Source organism: Budorcas taxicolor, chromosome X, assembly GCF_023091745.1.
Source record: "Budorcas taxicolor isolate Tak-1 chromosome X, Takin1.1, whole genome shotgun sequence".
Classification (NCBI taxonomy): domain Eukaryota; kingdom Metazoa; phylum Chordata; class Mammalia; order Artiodactyla; family Bovidae; genus Budorcas; species Budorcas taxicolor.
This window is the reverse complement of record NC_068935.1, coordinates 59610109-59632245: the sequence shown is the minus strand read 5'-3', so window position 1 is coordinate 59632245 and position 22137 is coordinate 59610109. Positions and strand designations below refer to the sequence as shown.

At 39.1% G+C, this 22137-nt stretch overlaps 1 protein-coding gene across 1 annotated transcript in view; it reads left to right on the top strand.

Moving 5' to 3' along the window:
* The window catches only part of GABRA3 (gamma-aminobutyric acid type A receptor subunit alpha3), a 142360-nt gene that overhangs the window by 55136 nt on the left and 65087 nt on the right, over positions 1–22137 (top strand). The window contains exon 4 of the mRNA XM_052663192.1: positions 13208–13428. Within this exon, the coding sequence (XP_052519152.1) occupies positions 13208–13428 (221 nt within the window). The remainder of the gene's footprint in view (positions 1–13207; positions 13429–22137) is intronic.

Genomic DNA, 22137 nt, shown 5'->3' with positions numbered 1-22137 from the left:
CAATACTTCTCTGATATGGAGATTTCTGAAAGAGGCCTGAATTCTGTGAGTGACCCAGCCATGAGAAAAAATGTATTTTATTTACCTAAACTCATCTTTATTTTGAAAGCACTCTTACATGTTAATCTAGTTGGCTATACAATTCTTTTGACTTCTATTGTTGCTTCCAAGAAGTCTGCTATCAAATTGTCACCTCTTTATAGATAATATGCCTATTCTATCTTGTTGTTTTTAAGATCTCCTCTTTGGTATTTTTCAAATTCATTGTGTATTGGCTTGGATATATTTTATTATACTAAGCTCACAACTGATTAAGGTTTTTTTTATTAATAAATGTATTCATTTTAATTAGAGGCTAACTACTTTACAATATTGTAGTGGATTTGCCATATGTTGTCAGGATCAGCCATGGGTGTACATGTGTTCCCCATCCTGAAGCCCCCTCCCACCTGCCTCCCAATCCCATCCCTCTAGGTCATCCCAGTGCACCAGCCCCAAGCACCCTGTACCATGCATAGAACCTGGACTGGTGATCCATTTCACATATGATAATAAACATGTTTCAATGCCATTCTCTGAAATCATCCCACCCTCCCCCTCTCCCACAGAGTCCAAAAGACGGTTCTATACATCTGTGTCTCTTTTGCTGTCTTGCATATAGGGTTGTCATTACTATCTTTCTAAATCCTATATATATGCGTTAGTATACTGTATTGGTATTTTTCTTTCTGGCTTACTTCACTCTGTATAATAGGCTCCAGGTCCATCCACCTCACTAGAACTGATTCAAATGTATTCTTTTTAATGGCTGAGTAATATTCCATGGTATATATGTACCACAGCTTTCTTATCCATTCATCTGCTGATGGACATCTAGGTTGCTTCCATGTTCTGGCTATTATAAACAGTGCTGTGATGAACACTGGGAAACATGTGTCTCTTTCAGTTCTGGGTTCCTTGGTGTGTATGCCCAGCAGTGAGATTGCTGGGTCATATGGCAGCTCTCTTTCCAGTTTTTTAAGGAATCTCCACACTGTTCTCCATAGTGGCTGTACTAGTTTGCATTCCCACCAACAGTGTAAGAGGGTTTCCTTTTCTCCACACCCTCTCCAGCATTTATTGCTTGTAGACTTTTAGATAGCAGCCATTCTGACTGGTGTGAGATGGTACCTCATTGTGGTTTTGATTTGCATTTCTCTGATAATGAGTGATGTTGAGCATCTTTTCATGTGTTTGTTAGCCATCTGTGTGCCTTCTTTGGAGAAATGTCTGTTTAGTTCTTAGGCCCAGTTTTTGATTGGGTCATTTATTTTTCTCAAACTGAGCTACAGGAGTTGCTTGTATATTTTTGAAATTAATTCTTTGTCAGTTGCTTCGTTTGCTATTATTTTCTCCCATTCTGAAGGCTGTCTTTTCACCTTGCTTAAAGTTTCCTTCATTGTGCGAAAGCTTTTAATTTTAATAAGGTCCCATTTGTTTATTTTTGCTTTTATTTCCATTACTCTGAGAGCTGGGTCATAGAGAATCCTGCTTTGATTTATGATGGAGAGTGTTTTGCCTAGTTTTCCTCTAGGAGTTTTACAGTTTCTGGTCTTACGTTTAGATCTTTAATCCACGTTGAGTTTATTTTTGTGTATGTTGTTAGAACGTGTTCTAGTTTCATTCTTTTACCAATGGTTGACCAGTTTTCCCAGCACCACTTGTTAAAGTGATTATCTTTTCTCCATTGTATATTCTTGCCTCCTTTGTCAAAGATAAGGTATCCATAGGTGCATGGATTTATCTCTGGGCTTTCTATTTTGTTCCATTGATCTATATTTCTGTCTTTGTGCCAGTACCATACTGTCTTGATGACTGTAGCTCAGTAGTAGAGCCTGAAATCAGGCAGGTTGATTCCTCCAGTTCCATTCTTCTTTCTCAAGATTGCTTTGGCTATTCGAGGTTTTTTGTATTTTCATACAAATTGTGAAATTATTTGTTCTAGTTCTGTGAAACGGAGAAAGCAATGGCAACGCACTCCAGTACTCTTGCCTGGAAAATCTCATGGACAGAGGAGCCTGGTAGGCTGCAGTCCATGGGGTTGCAAAGAGTCAGACATGACTGAGTGACTTCACTTTCACTTTTCACTTTCATGCATTGGAGAAGGAAATGGCAATCCACTCCAGTGTTCTTGCCTGGAGAATCCCAGAGACGGCGGAGCCTGATGGGCTGCCTTCTATGGGGTTGCACAGAGTTGGACACGACTGAAGTGACTTAGCATCAGCAGCAGCAGCAGTTCTGTGAAAAATACCTTTGGTAGCTTGATAGGGATTACATTGAGTCTATAGATTGCCTTGGGTTGTATACTCATTTTCAGTATACTGATTCTTTCAATCCATGAACATGGTATATTTCTCCATCTATTTGTGTCCTCTTTGATTTCTTTCATCAGTGTTTTATAGTTTTCTATATATACGTCTTTTGTTTCTTTAGGTAGATATATTCCTAGGTATTTTATTCTTTTTTGTTGTAATGGTGAATGGGCTTGTTTCCTTAATTTCTCTTTCTGTTTTCTCATTGTTAGTGTATAGGAATGCAAGGGATTTCTGTGTGTTGATTTTATATCCTGCAACTTTACTATATTCATTGATTAGCTCTAGTAATTTTCTGGTGGAGTCTTTAGGGTGTTTTATGTAGAGGATCATGTCATCTGCAAACAGTGAGAGTTCTACTTCTTCATTTCCAATCTGGATTCCTTTTCTTTCTTTTTCTGCTCTGATTACTGTGGCCAAAACTTCCAAAATTATGTTGAATAGTAGTGGTGAGAGTGGGCACCCTTGTCTTGTTCCTGACTTGGAGGGAAATGGTTTCAATTTTTCACCATTGAGGGTAATGTTTGCTGTTGGTTTGTGATATATAGCTTTTATTATGTTGTTGCATGTTCCTTCTATTTCTGCTTTCTGGAGGGTCTTTATTATAAATGGATGTTGAATTTTGTCAAAGGCTTTCTCTGCATCTATTGAGATAATCATATGGTTTTATCTTTCAATTTGTTAATGTGGTGTATTACGTTGATTGACTTGTGGATATTGAAGAATCCTTGCATCCCTGGGATAAAGCCCACTTGGTCATGATATATGATCTTTTTAATGTGTTGTTGGATTCTGTTTGCTAGAATTTTGTTAAGGATTTTTGCATCTATGTTCATCAGTCATATTGGCCTGTAGTTTTCTTTTTTTGTGGCATCTTTGTCAGGTTTTGGTATTAGGGTGATGGTGGCCTCATACGATGAGTTTGCAAGTTTACCTTCCTCTGCGATTTTCCAGAAGAGTTTGAGTAGGATAGGTTTTAGCTCTTCTCTAAATTTTTGGTAGAATTCAGCTGTGAAGCCGTCTAGTCTGGAGCTTTTGTTTGTTGGAAGATTTCTGACTATATGCTTGTGATGGGTCTGTTAAGATTTTCTATTTCCTCCTGGTTCAGTTTTGGAAAGTTGTGCTTTTCTAAGAATTTGTCCATTTCTTCCACGGTGTCCATTTTATTGGCATATAATTCCTGATAGTGAATCTGTTGTGATATCTCCATTTTCACTTCTAATTTTGTTGATTTGATTCTTCACCCTTTGTTTCTTGATGAGTCTGGCTAATGGTTTGTCAATTTTATTTATCTTCTCAAAGAACCAGCTTTTAGCTTTGTTGATTTTTGCTATGGTCTCTTTTGTTTCTTTTGCGTATATTTCTGCCCTAATTTTTAAGATTTCCTTCCTTCTGCTAACTCTGGGGTTCTTCATTTCTTCCTTTTCTAGTTGCTTTAGGTGTAGAGTTAGGTTATTTTTTTTTGACTTTTTTCTTGTTCCTTGAGGTAAGCCTGTATTGCTATGAACCTTCCCCTTAACACTGCTTTTACAGTGTCCCATTGGGTTTGGGTTGTTGTGTTTTCATTTTCATTCATTTCTATATTTTGATTTCTTTTTTGATTTCTTCTGTGATTTGTTGGTTATTCAGCAGCGTGTTGTTCAGCCTCCATATGTTGGAAGTTTTAATAGTTTTTCTCCCGTAATTGACATCTAATCTTACTGCATTGTGGTTAGAAAAGATGCTTGGAATGATTTCAATTTTTTTGAATTTACCAAGGCCAGATTTATGGCCCAGGATGTTATCTATCCTGGAGAAGGTTCCATGTGCACTTGAGAAAAAGGTGAAATTCATTGTTTTGGGGTGCAATGTCCTATAGATATCAATTGGGTCTAACTGGTCTATTGTATCATTTAAAGTTTGTGTTTCCTTGTTAATTTTCTGTTTAGTTGATCTATCCATAGGTGTGAGTGGGGTATTAACGTCTCCCACCATTATTGTGTTATTGTTAATTTCCCCTTTCATACTTGTTAGCATTTGCCTTACATATTGCAGTGCTCCCATGTTGGGTGCATATATATTTATAGTTGTAATATCTTCTTGGATTGATCCTTTGATCATTATGTAGTGTCCTTCTCTGTCTCTTTTCACAGCCTTTATTTTAAAGTCTATTTTATCTGATATGAGTATTGCTACTCCTGCTTTCTTTTGGTCTCTATTTGCATGGAATATCTTTTTCCAGCCCTTCACTTTCAGTCTGTATGTGTCCCTTGTTTTGAGGTGGGTCTCTTGTAGACAACATATATAGGGGTCTTGTTTTTGTATCCATTCAGCCAGTCTTTGTCTTTTGGTTGGGGCATTCATCCCATTTACAATTAAAGTAATTACTGATAAGTATGATCTCATTGCCATTTACTTTGTTGTTTTGGGTTCAAGTTTATACACCCTTTCTGTGTTTCCTTTCCAGGGGAAATCCTTTAGCATTTGTTGGAGAGCTGGTTTGGTGGTGCTGAATTCTCTCAGCTTTTGCTTGTCTGTAAAGCTTCTTATTTCTCCTTCATATTTGAATGAGATCCTTGCTGAGTACTTTAATCTGGTTGTAGGTTTTTCTCTTTCATCACTTTAAGTATGTCTTGCCATTCCCTTCTGGCCTGAAAAGTTTCTATTGAAAGATCTGCTGTTATCCTTAGGGAATCCCCTTGTGTGTTATTTGTTGTTTTTCCCTCGCTGCTTTTAATATTTGTTCTTTGTGTTTGATCTTTGTTAATTTGATTTATATGTGTCTCTGGGTGTTTTGCCTTGGGTTTATCCTGTTTGGGACTCTCTGGGTTTCTTGGACTTGGGTGACTATTTCCTTCCCCATTTTAAGGAAGTTTTCAACTATTTTCTCCTCAAGTATTTTCTCATGGTTTTTCTTTTTGTCTTCTTCTGGGACTCCTATGATTCGAATGTTGGCCACTAACATTGTCCCAGAGGTCTCTGAGGTTGTCCTCATTTCTTTTAATTCTTTTTTCCTCTCTGATTCATTTATTTCTACCATTCTATATTCTACCTCACTTATCCTATCTTCTGCCTTTGTTATTCTACTGTTGGTTCCCTCCAGAGTGTTTTTGATCTCATTTATTGCATTACTCATTATATATTGACTGTTTTTTATTTCTTCTAGGTACTTGTTAAACATTTCTTTCATCTTCTCAATCCTTGTCTCCAGGCTATTTATCTGTGACTCCAATTTGTTTTCAAGATTTTAGATCATTTTCACTATCATTATCCTGAGTTCTTTTTCATGTAGATTCCCAATCTCTTCCTCTTTTATTTGGTTTGGTGGGCATTTATCCTGTTCCTTTACCTGCTGAGTATTCTCTGCCTTTTCATCTTGTTTATATTGCTGTGTTTGGGGTGGCCTTTCCATATTCTGGAAGTTTGTGGTTCCTCTTTACTGTGGAGGTTCCTCACTGTGGGTAAGGTTGGATGGGTGGTTTGTCAAGGTTTCCTGGTTAGGGAAGCTTGTGTAAGTGTTCTGGTGGGTGGAGCTGGATTTCTTCTTTCTGGAGTGCAGTGAAGTGTCCAGTAGTGAGTTTTGAGATGTCAATGGGTTTGGTGTGACTTTGGGCAGCCTGTATATTGAAGCTCAGGGCTATGTTCCTGTGTTGCTGGAGAATTTGCATGGTATGTCTTGCTCTGGAACTTGTTGGACCTTGGGTGGTGCTTTGTTTCAGTGTAGGTATGGAGGCTTTTGAATGAGCTCCTGTCGATTAATGTTTCCTGTAGTCAAGAGTTCTCTGGTGTTCTCAGGATTTGGACTTAAGCCCCCTGCCTCTGGATTTCAGTCTTATTCTTACAGTAGCCTCAAGACTTCTCCATCTATATAGCACTGATAATAAAACATCTAGGTTAATGATGAAAAGTTTCTCCACAATGAGGGACACCTGGAGAGGTTCACAGGCTTACATGGGGAAAAGAAGAGGTTGGAGGGAGATAGATGTGACCAGGAGGAGAAGATGGGGAGTCAAAAGGGGAGAGAGCAAGCTAGCCAGTAATCAGTTCCCTATGGGCTCTCCACAGTCTGGACCCCTCAGAGATTTTCATGGAGTTACACAGGAAACAGAAGATGGAGAAAGGAGACAGAGATCACCAGGGGGAGAAAAGAGGGAATCAAATGGAGAGAGACAGATCCAGCCAGTAGTCAGTTCGCCAAGTGTTCTCCACAGCCTGGAACACAGAAAGAGATTCACAGAGTCGGGTAGAGAGGAGAAGGGGGAGGGAGGAGACAGAGGTGACCTGGCAGAGAAAAAAGAGAGTCAAAAGGGGAAAAGAACATTCAAGCCAGTAATCACACTCCCAAGTAAAAATGGGTACTGAAGATTGGGTTCTTAATGGTACAAAATTGATAAAAAAATACCAAAAAGCAAAAAATAAAAATCTAGAGTAGAGGTTAGACTCTCAAAATTAAAATATTAAAAAAAGAAAACAAAGTCACAACAATTATAAAATATATATATGAAGTTTGCTTTAAAAATAGGGTCTTTATTTTTCAAGGTAATAGTTGATTATAAAAATGAAAATTAAAGGAGTAATAGAGGACTTAAAAATTAAAAAAAATTTAAAAATGATAATAGTAAAAATATATCTAGGAATTTCTCTGGAGCTGTTGTAGACAGTGTGGCATCAGTTCAGTTTCAGATAGTTCCTTGATCTGGCTTATATTTCTCAATATCTATAGGCCCCTTCCAATGTAGTCGGTGCTAACTACAGGGTTTTAATCTGTTGCACCTGTCACTTCCAATGCGGTTCCCTCTGTTTAGTCTCACTAGAGTACATCATGAGAAACAGTGGGCTGGAAGAAGCACAAGCTGGAATCAAGATTGCCAGGAGAAATATAAATATCCTCAGATATGCAGATGACACCACCCTTATGGCATAAAGTGAAGAGGAACTAAAAAGCCTCTTGATGAAAGTGAAAGAGGAGAGTGAAAAAGTTGGCTTAAAGCTCAACATTCAGAAAACGAAGATCATGGCATCTGGTCCCATCACTTCATGGCAAATAGAGAAACAGTGGAAACAGTGTCAGACTTTATTTGGGGGGGGGAGCTCCAAAATCACTGCAGATGGTGACTGCAGCCATGAAATTAAAAGACGCTTACTCTTTGGAAGGAAAGTTATGACCAACCTAGATAGCATATGAAAAAGCAGAGACATTACTTTGCCAACAAAGGTCTGTCTAGTTAAGGCTATGGTTTTTCCAGTGGTCATGTATGGATGTGAGAGTTGGACTATGAAGAAAGTTGAGTGCCAAAGAATTGATGTTTCTGAACTGTGGTGTTGGAGAAGACTCTTGAGAGTCCCTTGGACTGCAAGGAGATCCAACCAGTCCATCCTAAAGGAGATCAGTCCTGGGTATTCATTGGAAGGACTGATGCTAAAGCTGAAACTCCAATACTTTGGCCACCTCATGTGAAGAGGTGACTCATTGGAAAAGACTGATGCTGGGAGGGATTGGGGGGCAGGAGGAGAAGGGGACAACAGAGGATGAGATGGCTGAATGGCATCACTGACTCAATGGACATGAGTCTGAGTGAACTCCGGGAGTTGGTGATGGACAGGGAGGCCTGGCATGCTGCGATTCATGGGGTCGCCAAGAGTCAGACACGACTGAGCGACTGAACTGAACTGAATAGAACTGAATTGTTCTCTCTTGTGGTGGGGAGGGAGGAACAATGCAAACAAATATCCCTGGCATGTGTGAGGAGTGCTTGCAGTGTTTCAGCCGCACTGGGTTTGCCCCTGCTCACGGCATGTGTGCTTTCATGGTCTACACTTCTCAGGCTCTAGGTTGCTCTCCCGGAAAGTGTCTGAGGCAGGCCCTGGGTTCTGTGCACTTTCCAGGTCTAAGCAGCTCATGTTCAGGTTCTTGAGTACTCCCCAAAGGCGCAGACTAGGTTGGGCCTGCGTTTTGTCCCCTTCCCCAGTCCGAGCAGCTGAGGTGACCAGGTGCTTAGTGAGCAGTCACTCCCAGGTGGGTGGTGCATCTGATTGCCTCCCCTGTCCCAGCTGCTCAGTTTTCTGGGTATACAATGGGCGCGCCTTCTCAGGTGTGCCGTGTGTCTCTTCTGGGGAGCTGATCTCTGGCTGCGACTGTCCTGGCAATGTCAACCGTCCACAATTCCAAGAACTCTTGGTTAGCAACGGAACCTGTTTGCAGTTTAGTAGAAGATGCCTCTTTGGGTCTGCGATTGTCCTTTTCTGGCTCTGGCTGCCCCCCACCTGCTTGTCTCTGGTGGAGGATGAGCAGGTCTGCAGCCTGCTAGCTCTCCTCTGGTATTCACTCAGTCCTTTGGTCTGTGAGCAGCCCTAGCAGTGCCTCAGATTAGGGCTTTTCACAGGATAGTTCTCTCTCTCTCTCTCTGGCTATCCCACAGTTTGGGTTGCTATCTCAGGTTGCTACTGCTGCTGCTAAGTCACTTCAGTCGTGTCCTACTCTGTGCGACCCCATAGACGGCAGCCCACCAGGCTCCCCTATCCCTGGGATTCTCTAGGCAAGAATACTGGAGTGGGTTGCCATTTCCTTCTCCAGTGCATGAAAGTGAAAAGTGAAAGTCAAGTCGCTCAGTCGTGTCTGACTCTTAGCGACCCCCTGGACTGCAGCCTACCAGGCTCCTCTATCCATGGGATTTTCCAGGCAAGAGTACTGGAGTGAGGTGCCATTGTCTTCTCCTATCTCAGGTTAGTTCCCTCAAATTGCCCTCAGGGCATTCCAGCTGGTCCTTACCCTAAGCAATGCAGCCAGCACCTCCCTGTTCATCCCCTACTTGCTGGTGGCAGCTGCGAGCACTGGGAGTTGTGTTATGTAATCTGTGGGTTTTAATTATTTATTTATTTATTTTTCCTCCTGGTTATGTTGCCCTCTGAGATTCTAAGATTCCCCACAGACCCACCAGTGAGAGTGTTTCCTGGTGTTTCCTGGGTGTACAGGAAAACATCTCTTTTAAGACTCCCTTCCCGGGATACATCTCCCTACCTCTTTTGTCTCTCTTTTTATTTTTTATATTTTGTCCTACCTCCTTTCTAAGACAATGGGCTGCATTTCTTGGTGCCCGATGTCCTCTGCCAGCATTCAGAAGTTGTTTTGTGGAATTTGCTCAGTGTTCAAATGTTCTTTCAATGAATTTGTGGGGGAGAAAATGGTCTCCCTGTCTTATTCCTCCACCATCTTAAGACTGCCCCCTGATTAAGGTTCTCGAAACTAAGGTACTTACACTAATATTTCAACAATTCCGAGAAACTTTCATCCATTAGTATTTTATTGTTCCTCATTTTCTCTATTCTCTAACTTTCAGTTCAGTTCAGTTCAGTCGCTCAATCGTGTCTGACTCTTTGCGACCCCATGGACTGCAGCACGCCAGGCTTCCCTATCCATCACCAACTCCCGGAGTTTACCCAAACTCATGTCCATAACTTTAGAACTTTGTTAGAAATAACACTGAAAAAGTTTTCTTCACATGTATTTTCCAGTTCACTAATCTCTGTTCAATAATATCTAATCTTCTATATAACATATCCATTGACTTTTTATTTTTGTTTCACAGAACATTTACTTCAAATAGATCTTTTTAAAATCTGTTTTTTTCTCATTCCTACCCCATAATGTTTTGATCTTTTCTCATATTCTCAATCTCTCCCTTGATACTTTTATCATTTTAATATATTCAGTAGTTCCTTTATAATATATATTTTATTTTGTTACGTGAGGTTCTTGTGAAGTAAAAGTTGATCAGTTGTGTCCAACTCTTTGCAGCCCCATGGACTATACTACAGACCATGGAATTCTCCAGGCCAGAATCTGGAGTGGGTAAGCCATTCCCTTATCCAGGGGATCTTCCCAACCCAGGGATCAAACCCAGGTCACCTGCATTGTAGGCAGATTCTTTACCAGCTGAGCCACCACGGAAGCCCAAGAATACTGGAGTGGGTAGCCTATCCCTTCTCCAGTGGATCTTTCTGACCCAGGAATTGAACCAGGTCTCCTGCATTGCAGGCAGATTCTTTACCCACTGAGCTATCAGGGAAGCCCTCATATGTGAGGTTCTTGAGGGGTGAGCTATATATCGTATTGGCTGACTCTTGCTTATGACCATTTCCTTAGGTGTTTTGTTCTTGTGAATTGCATACTTTTTTTCAGCAAGCATTTATTTATGGCTATGTCCCTCTAGAGTGTTTGCTTTTGTAAGTCAGTCTAGGGGTATCCCCATCCTGAGACCTATTTTTATGTTAATTTCTCAGCTTGTAAGACCCAAACCATGTGTACATTTAAATATTTAGCTCAGATTAAATTTGAAGTTGCTAAATCTCAGTAGAAATGCTTCCCCTTACCCCTTCTCCATTTCATAATTCATGCTTGGATAAGTTTCCTTTCTTCATTTTCATGCTGTGGATTGGTTTTGTCTAGTTCATTTTATTTAATTCACCCTTATGCTGAGGGGCTTCTCTTGTGCCTTAGCTGGTAAAGAATCCACCTGCAATGCAAGAGACCTGGGTTCAATCCCTGGGTTGGGAAGATCCCCTGGGGAAGGGAAAGGCTACCTACTCCAGTATTCTGGCCTAGAGAATTCCAAGGACTATACTGTCCATGGGGTTGCAAAGAGTCAGACATGACTGAGTGACTTTCACTTCACTTCACTATGCTGAGGTCAGAGCCCTTCAGGGTGTTGGTTTTGTGTGGGAATCTAATTCCAGTTTTAAAACTGGCATAGTCCTGGCTTACACCTGTCATTCTGATATAATTATTGATAAAGCCTCCTCTCACTCTCAAAAATATTCCAGTTTAGATAATAGATTATATAATATCTTAATCCTTAAGCAGGGGTGTTCTTAGTGTTCTGCTGCTGTTAAGTTGCTTCAGTCGTGTCCGACTCTGTGCGACCCCATAGACGGCAGCCCACCAGGCTCTTCTGTCCCTGGGATTCTCCAGGCAAGAATACTGGAGTGATTTGCCATTTTCTTCTCCAATGCATACATGCATGCTAAGTCGCTTCAGTCATGTCCGGTTCTGTGCGACCCCATAGGTGGCAGCCCACCAGTCTCCACTGTATACAGGATTCTCTAGGCAAGAATACTGGAGTGGGTTGCTATTTCCTTCTCCTCCTAGCATTCTAGAGGAGGAGAAAAGCCAGACTGGCTAATTTATGGAGGTACAAGTGGTTGGAGAAAATAAGGGCCAGTTTATGAAGTACTTTCTAGGTAAGGGAAAGGTATTGGTATTTATTCCAAATATAATTGGAAGCCACTGAAGGGGCTTCCCTAGTGGCTCAGTGGTAAAGAATCCTCATATAATGCAGGAGATGCAGGTTCGATCCCTGGGTTGAGAAGATCCCCTGGAGAAGGAAATGGCAGCCCATTTCAGTATTCTTGCCTGGAAAATACCATGGACAAAAGAACCTGGAAGGCTACAGTCCAAGAAGTCGCAAAAGAGTTGAATACGACTTAGTGACTCAAAAACAACATATTTTAAGCAGCTTCTGACTGCCTTGTTTTACCTGACTACCTAGATGTGTCCCCTATCCCTTGTGTAGTTTAGTGGCCAGTCAAAGATTTGGGCAGAGTTTGTACTCACAATTTCAGACTTCCCTTTGAATGGTTTTGGTTTTTTCTCAAGGCTTCCCCCTGAATTTTCAGTTCTTTGGTCAAATTTGAGCTCTTTCTTCTGAGGTATATTAAGCCAATAATTTTTCTGATTTCTGCCAAATGCACAAACATCACCCACCACACATTTGTCATCTTTCATTTACTGGAGGATTCCCCTATTGTTTCTGTCTGCCTTTTTTCCAGAGCCCCAGAGTTTTCATTTGTATGTAGTGGTCAGCTAGGATTTAGGGCAAAACATATACTGGGGTTTGAATTCCCATCCCCTCAGTGACTCTCTTGCTTCCAGGATTCCTACCCCCTAAGATTCTAGATGGTTATCTACTTTGAGCCATTAAGGCTGTGATATTGGACATAGAAATTCTAGGTTTGGGAGACCACATTTAGAAAAGAAAGCCACAAACACAATTTTAACCTGTTGCTATTGCTATCTTTCAAGAGTAAACTTTCTTCAAGTTTTTGTCTGCTTTCAGTCATTTCTCATTGGTTTCAAATTGTCTATTTATCTATATGTTTTGGTTCAAATTTTATGATTAATAACTACAAGAAGATATGTCCAAATGATTTAGTCTGCTGTTACCAATACCAGTAATGTTTATTGTTATTTGAATTTGTATTTAGATGAATGGCAATTTTGAAAAAATATTTATTAACAATTTCTATCTGTTTCATGAATTTTTCTGTTCATGTCATTTACCCATTTTTCTATTTGTGTGTTTGTTTTTCCTTATCTGTAAGAGTGCTTTACTTACTGAAGATAAGATATTAACTCATTAGATACACTGTTAGTTTGAGAATGAAATGAAATGGTTTTTAAAATTTAAGGTTTTAGTTTTATGGCAGTTGTTATATTGGCTTTTGATGTTCATATGGGATCATTTAGTAGAAGAGACAAGGTTAGGAGTTTGCTCTTATTAGAGATGCCACTGCGTAGAGAAGGGAGCTCTTGCCTTTTCATAAGTCAAAGTCTTGTATTCAGATTGTATGATGTGCAAGGCAGCATTGGCAGTGATCTTCCTAAGTGAAATCTTCTCGGACATATTATTTATGTACTTATTGATTACCATGACATTATTTCTCAATCATAGTCATTTGTCCTACTTGCCAGTAACTACTGTCAATAGATTGCTGCTTCTCTGCATCAGAGGAAATACTGCAAAGTAATTAATATTTGCTAAGGGCACTGTGGATCCTGACCAGAACTCTGCTGAAATGTTGTTTTCTCTTTTTGTCCTTAGGAGTACACCATTGATGTATTTTTTCGGCAAACATGGCATGATGAAAGACTGAAATTTGATGGACCCATGAAGATCCTTCCACTGAATAATCTCCTGGCTAGTAAGATCTGGACCCCTGACACCTTCTTCCACAATGGCAAGAAATCAGTGGCCCATAACATGACCACACCTAACAAGCTGCTCAGACTGGTGGACAATGGAACCCTCCTCTACACGATGAGGTCAGAGAGTGCCCGGCTCATCTAAAGTATCATGGGGGTAGGACCAGGGTTGAAAGCAAACTTACAAATTAGAAATGCACATAGAGGCATACATTTCCTAACATAGCTACAGGTATGTGCACTTACAGACCTGATACTATATATACACATATAAATACAGAGTTGGCTAACAAGCACATGAAAAACTGCTCATCATCACTCACTAATTATCAGAGAAATGCAAATCAAAACCACAATGAGGTATCATCTCATACTGATCAGAATGGCTATCATTAAAAAGCCTATAAATTAATAAGTTCTGGAAAGGGTGTGGAGGAAAGAGAACCCTCCTACACTGTTAGTGGGTATGTATATAGGACAGCTACTATGGAGAGCTGTATGGAGGTTCCTTAAAAAAACTGAACATAGAGCTACCATATGACCCAGCAATCCCACTCCTAGGCACATACCTGGACAAAACTATAATTTGAAAAGATACACGCACCCCTATGTTTATAGCAGCACCATTTACAATAGCCAAAACATGGAAACAATACATGTCCATTAATAGATGTTTGCTTTAAGAAGATGTGATACACACACACACAATGGAGTATTACTTAGCCATAAAAATATAATGAAATACTGCCATTTGCAACAGCATGGATGGACCTAGAAAATATACTAAGTGAAGTAAGTCAAACAGAGAAAGATAAATATTATATACTATCACTTATATGTGGAATCTAAAAAATAATACAAATGAATCTCTATACAAAACAGAAATAGTCTCACAGACATAGAAAACAAACTTATGTTTACCAAAAAGGTTGAAATGGAGGTGAAAGGGATAAATAAGGAGTTTGTGTTTGAGATTAACAGATACACACTACTATATATAAAGTAGATTTTAAAAAAAAACAAGGACTTATTGTTACAGCATGAGAGACTATACTCAATACTTATATTAATGGAAAGTAATCTGAAATTATATATATATAAATAACTGATCACTGTGTTGTACACTTGAAACTAACACAATATTGCAAATCAACTCTGTTTCAATGAAAACTAGAGAATTGTCCATATAAACATTTTCAGACACACAGAGATATACTTTCACAGTGTATAAATGTTTATGTGTACACAGAGACATGTAATACACAGATGTATACATAGTCAAAGTGAAAGTGAAGTGAAAATGGAAGTTTCTCAGTATGTCCGACTCTTTGTGACCCCATGGACTATAGCCCACCAGGCTCCTCAGTCCATGGAATTCTCCAGGCAGGATACTAGAGTGGATTGTCATTCCCTTCTTCAGGGGGTATTTCTGACCCAAGGATTGAATCAGGGTCTCCTGCACTGCAGGCAGATTCTTTACCATCTGAGCCACCAGGGAATCCCTATACAAAGTCAAGGGTACTTAAATATACAGACTCACAACCACATACACAGGCATAAACACGGTGACACAATAGCATCTAGGTTTAACTGCAGCAATAGTCTATCTGTGTGGTGCAGAATTATGAGAATCAAGTGAGATGTTAGCTATGTTCTGAAACATACGATGTTATATATATAAATGCAAAATTATAGCAACATACATGTCATGCCACGTTGCATGGGAATGCTGAGAAATAAATGAATTTCCAAACAACTTGAGAATATACATTTTTATAATATATACATTTCCATATATATATGTGGAAATATATATATTTCATACTTTTCTACTTCTAAAGTATAAAAACTATAACAATTTTTATGTTTTTCATGACTCATTATTATCATTACAGTTTTTAGGGAAGGAAATTTTTCTTTTAAATAGAAGAACTTTAAATGCATTTCCAGTTTAGTAAAATCCTTTGCCCCAACACTGAAAAACTTTCTTGGTTCTTGCTTTTTTATTTTTCTAGTTTCTCTGCTGTCATTTGTCACTTCCTAAAGCTCTCTCCTACATTAACAAGTATCAATTTTAAGTAACTTAGTGAACATTTATTGAATGGAAAAAATATGATCTTTCAGTGCAGGCTCTGTGCTATTTCAAGTTTGTGCATTTGTCATTATACACAATGAATCTCAAATAATACAAGCCTGATAAACATGTGATGAATACATGAAGTGTGCTTGCCTATATGGTATATGCTATTCTTTCTTTACTTTAAATTTACTATTTATTTTTTCTGAGAGACAAGAAGATGGACAAGGAAAAATAGATAGTAAGTGAATTGTTAAGAGAAAAGTTGAATTAATAAAGAAGAGCTGAGAGAGTAGAGGAGAGAATCATGGAGAAAAGGGAAGTGGATAGAAGTGGGAAGAATAATGTGGAGATGAGGTCAATAAAATTAACATATATATTTATTTTATTGGTATACTCCCAGATCTTTTCTACACACACACATAAATCATTCAAGAACAAATGGGTAAAGAAAAGAGAGACTATGAGAGGAGAGAAATAGAATAGAAAATTTGGTTAAAAAAAAGGGGGAGAAGATAAAATTAAAAAGCTAGATATTAGAATATCCTAAAAGAAAAAGAATTTGGAGAAAAGTATGAAGTAAATGAGAAGAAAGAAAAGAAGACATAGAGAAGTAGAGCAAGAGACAGTGGAGGGAGAAAAATTTTTGATGGAAGACTAGTAGTATTCATTAATTCATTTATTTATTCACCAAACATATTTTGACTTCCTAATACATACATGACCCTGGACTAGGTTCTGGGTATGAAAACATTGATGATATGATCTTAAGAGAGTTAGTAGGGAGATGCCTAGTAGATAATCACAAAAAATTAAATGATAAAGTTATGAGTAACTATGAAAGAAAAGGGTCATCTAACTCATTTTTTGGATCAAGTTGAACAAAGGGTTTCTGGATGAGATTAACACCCAAGTTCCTGATTATTAGTATTGGCATTCAGTTTTGTTTTATTGGAAATGTAGTCAAGAAAATTGTAGGTGGAAAGTGGAGGGAAGAGAGGAGGGACACCCAGGCAGAGAAAACCAACTGAGAAGTTGCAGGAAATTGAATGGTATATTATAAGCAAGAAAATGAGGTGGTCAGGTTTTTTAATGTTATATATGGTACTCTAGTTACTGAGCAAAGGATGCATTTTAAGGGAACAAGACTGGAAATAGGGAAGCTGGTTAGGAGACAGCTTAAACAGTTTAGATGAGGAGTGGTGAAACTCCAATTCAGAGCAATGGATTAAGATGGAGAAGGGGAGGTACACTGAGGAAATAGTAACAACTACCAATGTCAGAATGAGAGCAAAGAGGAGGAGCCAAGGTAGAAGGTACCCAAGGAAAATGGTGAATGATGGTGTTAAAAACTGGGGTACATGACATGAGATTTATGAAAAGCTTAGGTAGAATAAATCTGTGAGGTTAATTTTGGGCAATAAGCTTAAGAAGCTTGTAAGAATTAAAGATTTTAAAATTAAAAAAAAAGATTATATAGGAAAATTACAAAAAAAAAAAAAAAAGAAGAAGCTTGTAGATTATCCAAAGGCAGAAGTCTAATAGCAGTTGAATATTCAAGTCGTAAGGCCAGGAGAGAGACACAAGCAAGAGAGGTAAATTTTGGTATTGTCAATATGATGGTACAACCATGTACGTGGGTGTGATCACTTCAGGAAAGTATATACAGTGAGAGGAAAATCATGCCAAGCATTCAATCATGTAGCATTACTATCATTAAAGCAGAAGGGAAGAAAGAAGAACCTATGAAGGAGAACAAGAAGAAAAAGAAAAGAAGGTGTTACTAGAACTACTAGTGTGTAGTATCTTGAAAGCTAAGTGGGGTAGTCAATACTGCTACTTCCACTATTTCCAGTTCACTTCCCTCTGGGTATGTGTTAGTATTTCACTTTCATAGAGCCTTGGACAAATGACTGGGTTTGGCTAACCAAATGTGAGTGGAAATAACATGTGTGATTTCTGAGGAAGGATTGGAAACTTTATTTAAGGTGTACGTTTAAAAAGTTTCATCTCTGTTCAAAAGTTTTGTGGTTAGTGCAATCTATTATAACTGCTTCCATATCAGTAGTACACTTTGGAAACACTGTGATCACTCAGAAACTAGAATATTGTTCTTTTTAATTCATAAAATTAAGCATCATTGACATTGTACAGGAGACAGGGATGAAGACCATCCCCATGGAAAAGAAATGCAAGAAAGCAAAATGGCTGTCTGGGGAGGCCTTACAAATAGCTGTGAAAAGAAGAGAAGTGAAATGCAAAGGAGAAAACGAAAGATATAAGCATCTGAATGCAGAGTTCCAAAGAATAGCAAGGAGAGATGAGAAAGCCTTCCTCAGCAATCAATGCAATGAAATAGAAAGACAAACAACAGAATGGGAAAGACTAGAGATCTCTTCAAGAAAATTAGAGATACTAAGGGAACATATCATGCAAAGATGGGCACAATAAAGGACAGAAATGGTATGGACCTAAAAGAAGCAGAAGATATTAAGAAGAGGTGGCAAGAATACACAGAAGAACTGTACAAAAAAGAGCTTCATGACCAAGATAATCACGATGGTGCGATCACTCACCTAGAGCCAGACATCCTGGACTGTGAAGTCAAGTGGGCCTTAGAAAGCATCACTATGAACAAAGCTAGTGGAGGTGATGGAATTCCAGTTGAGCTATTTCAAATCCTGAAAGATGATGCTGTGAAAGTGCTGCACTCAATATGCCAGCACATTTGGAAAACTCAGCAGTGGCCACAGGACTGGAAAAGGTCAGTTTTCATTCCAATCCCAAAGAAAGGCAATGCCAAAGAATGCTCAAACTACCGCACAATTGCACTCATCTCATAAGTAATGCTCAAAATTCTCCAAGCCAGTCTCCAGCAATACATGAACCATGAACTTCCAGATGTTCAAGCTGGTTTTAGAAAAGGCAGAAATACCAGAGAACAAATTGCCAACATCCGCTGGATCATGGAAAAAGCAAGAGAGTTCCAGAAAAACATCTATTTCTGCTTTTTGACTATGCCAAAGCCTTTGACTGTGTGGATCACAATCAGTTCAGTTCAGTTCAGTCGCTCAGTCGTGTCCAACTCTTTGTGACCCCATGAATTGCATCATGCCAGGCCTCCCTGTCCATCACCAAGTCCCGGAGTTCACTCAGACTCACGTTCATCGAGTCACTGATGCCATCCAGCCATCTCATCCTCTCTCGTCCCCTTCTCCTCCTGCCCCCAATCCTTCCCAGCATCAGAGTCTTTTCCAATGAGTCAACTCTTCGCATGAGGTGGCCAAAGTACTGGAGTTTCAGCTTTAGCATCATTCCTTCCAAAGAAATGCCAGGGCTGATCTCCTTCAGAATGGACTGGTTGGATCTCCTTGCAGTCCAAGGGACTCTCAAGAGTCTTCTCCAACACCACATTTCAAAAGCATCAACTCTTCAGCACTCAGCCTTCTTCACAGTCCAACTCTCACATCCATACATGACCACAGGAAAAACCATAGCCTTGACTAGATGGACCTTTGTTGGTGAAGTAATGTCTCTGCTTTTCAATATGCTATCTAGTTTGGTCATAACTTTCCTTCCAAGGAGTAAGCGTCTTTTAATTTCATGGCTGCAGTCACCATTTGCAGTGATTTTGGAGCCCAAAAAAGTAAAGTCTGACACTGTTTCCAGTGTTTCCCCATCTATTTCCCATGAAGTGATGGGACCAGCTACCATGATCTTAGTTTTCTGAATGTTGAGCTTTAAGCCAACTTTTTCACTCTCCTCTTTGACTCTCATCAAGAGGCTTTTTAATTCCTCTTCATTTTCTGCAGGCCCGACCCTGCTTAGCTTCCGAGATCAGACAAGATCAGGCGCGTTCAGGCTGCTATGGTCGTAAACGTGGATCACAATAAACTGTGGAAAATTCTGAAAGAGATGGGAATACCAGACCACCTGACCTGCCTCTTGAGAAACCTATATGCAGGTCAGGACACAACAGTTAGAACTGGACATAGAACAGCCGACTGGTTCCAAATAGGAAAAGAAGTATGTCAAGGCTGTATATTGTCACCCTGCTTATTTAACTCCTATGCAGAGTACATCATGAGAAACGCTGGGCTGGAAGAAGCACAAGCTGGAATCAAGATTGCCCGGAGAAATATCAATAACTTCAGATATGCAGATGGCACCACCTTTATGGCAGAAAGTGAAGAGGAGCTAAAAAGCCTCCTGAATATTCAGATTCTTTGATACTATAGGCTATTACATGATATTGAATATCATTCCCTGTGCTGTTCAGTAGGTCTTGTTGTTTATCTATCTGAAAAATTGAAAACTTTTAAGAGCCAGTACATCCCCTGGTCATGGTGAGTAGCATTATGCCAGGTGATCTTGGCTTTATTATTCTGTGTCCCTTATTAAAGATAACAGACGAGAGCATCCCTCCCCACAGCCTGAGATAGATAGATAGTATGAATGAGAAATAAGACTTTGTTATTTTAGGACACTGATATTTTATGATTAGTACTACATATTGATCAAATCCATTTTGACTAGTAAATCAAAGGAGTAAAGACTTTCAAAAGATGAAGTGATCAATAATAACACAATAATAGCATAATAAGTACAATAGTTGCCGTCAATATAGTATTTACAATGCGCCTGGGACTGTTATACTTATTCTACTTACTGCTATTCCAACATTTCAAATAAGGAATCTGAGACACAGAGCTAGTAAGAACATTTTCCAGTATCACCTATGTAGTAAATGGTTGATCCTTCATACTTTGGCAGTTTGGTTGCAAGTTTATGCTCTTAACTAATATATCTCTACAATATTGTTGGCTATGGCAAAGATATCTAGTAATATAGAGAATTGAAAGTATTTATTAGGTTTGGTAACATGGAAGACTTGGTGTTCTTCACATACAGTGTTTCAGTGGAATGATTAGTGCAATGAGTTTTTAGGACTTGGCATAGAGGTAGTAAACATAGAAAATACTTTCTGGGAATGTGCTTGAAAATGAAAGGGATGCATATATAATTAATATATGCAGGAGTAAATGAAATAGTTATTTTTTGAATGTAGAGACTGGCACATATTTGTGAGATAGCTGAAAGTGGCTACTAGAAAGTCAAAGATTGAAGATACAGTAGAAATAGGGTTTTCTGACATCAGGTTTCCAGAGAAAATTGTCAGGAGATGGTATCCAAACTTTAGGGAACATTTTCCTTGTAAAGAAGGAGGGATACCTCTTCTCACACTTCATGAAAAGACATGAAATTAGACATAAATGTTGAAAAGGAGGTGGGGCGGACTGGACAGAGTAGAAATATGAGTGGTTATAATCTATGAAGGAGAATTTAAAGAGATAGAGATAAGTGGAGAAATAGATAGTAGAGAGATACACTTGTAATAAAGTGCATGAAAGAGTTTGAATAGGAAATGGAGTGAAGTAGGTGTAAATAGAAGAGAGAATGTATGAAATGAGGTGGTTGGAGGCATGTAAAAATGATGAGATATGGATGGATAAAAGGCAGTAAGAAAATGGAAGAGAAGCTAGAGAGAAGAGTGATAGGCAAAAGGGAAATGAACAGATACAGAGATTGAGACTAACAGAGGAGGAAGAAAATAGAAAGAATGAGGAAAACAGGATAGTGGAAAAGCTAAGTAATAAAAGGAAGTTAGAATAGAGAATAAGTTTAAGTTTTGGAGGAAGAATAGAAAAGGGAAGGAAGGAGAAGGGAGGATGAGAATATTGAAATATAAAGAAGGGATGGTGCTGATTAAGAAGGGCAGAAGAAGAAGCAGACCAAGAGATTACTCACCTGAAAATAGAGTTGGATGAATAGAAAAAGATGGCCATTAGGTCTTTCTTTTTAATCTGAATTGGACAAAAAAGTGGAGTTTAATAAGACAGGAGTCTATTCAGAATGCCCTTGTGCTTGTTTTGAAGGACAGAACAGAGGAGGTACAGATATTCAGAAGCATGATGAAGTTAGCGGTTCCCTTACACAGTAAATACTTTATGGTGCACCCAAGAACGTGGGTACAGAGGGAAACCTAGGTTCAAAACTTAAAATGAAAGCTTGACACTATTTTTCACCCCATAATTTATTCATCTAGTGACTGTTGGAGCCTGGCTTGGAGAATTTTGAGCATTACTTTGCTAGCGTGTGAGATGAGTGCAATTGTGCAATAGTTTGAGCATTCTTTTGCATTGCCTGTCTTTGGGATTGGAATGAAAACTGACCTTTTCCAGTCCTGTGGCCACTGCTGAATTTTCCAAATTTGCTAGCATATTAAGTGCACAGTTGCACTCATCTCACACGCTAACAAAGTATGCTCAAAATTATCCAAGCCAGGCTTCAAACAGTTCATGAACCGTGAACTTTCAGATGTTCAAGCTGGATTTAGAAAAGGCAGAGGAACCAGAGATCAAATTGCCAACATCCGCTGGATCATCAAAAAAGCAATAGAGTTCCAGAAAAACATCTACTTCTGCTTTATTGACTATGTCAAAGCCTTTGACTGTGTGGATCACAACAAACTGGAAAATTCTGAAAGAGATGGGAATACCAGACCACCTGACCTGCCTCCTGAGAAATCTGTATGCAGGTCAAGAAGCAACAGTGAGAACTAGACCTGGAACAACAGACTGGTTTCAAATTGGGAAAGGAGTACATCAAGGCTGTATATTGTTACACTGCTTATTTAACTTATATGCAGAGTACATATTGAGAAATGCTGGACTGGATGGGATAAAGCACAA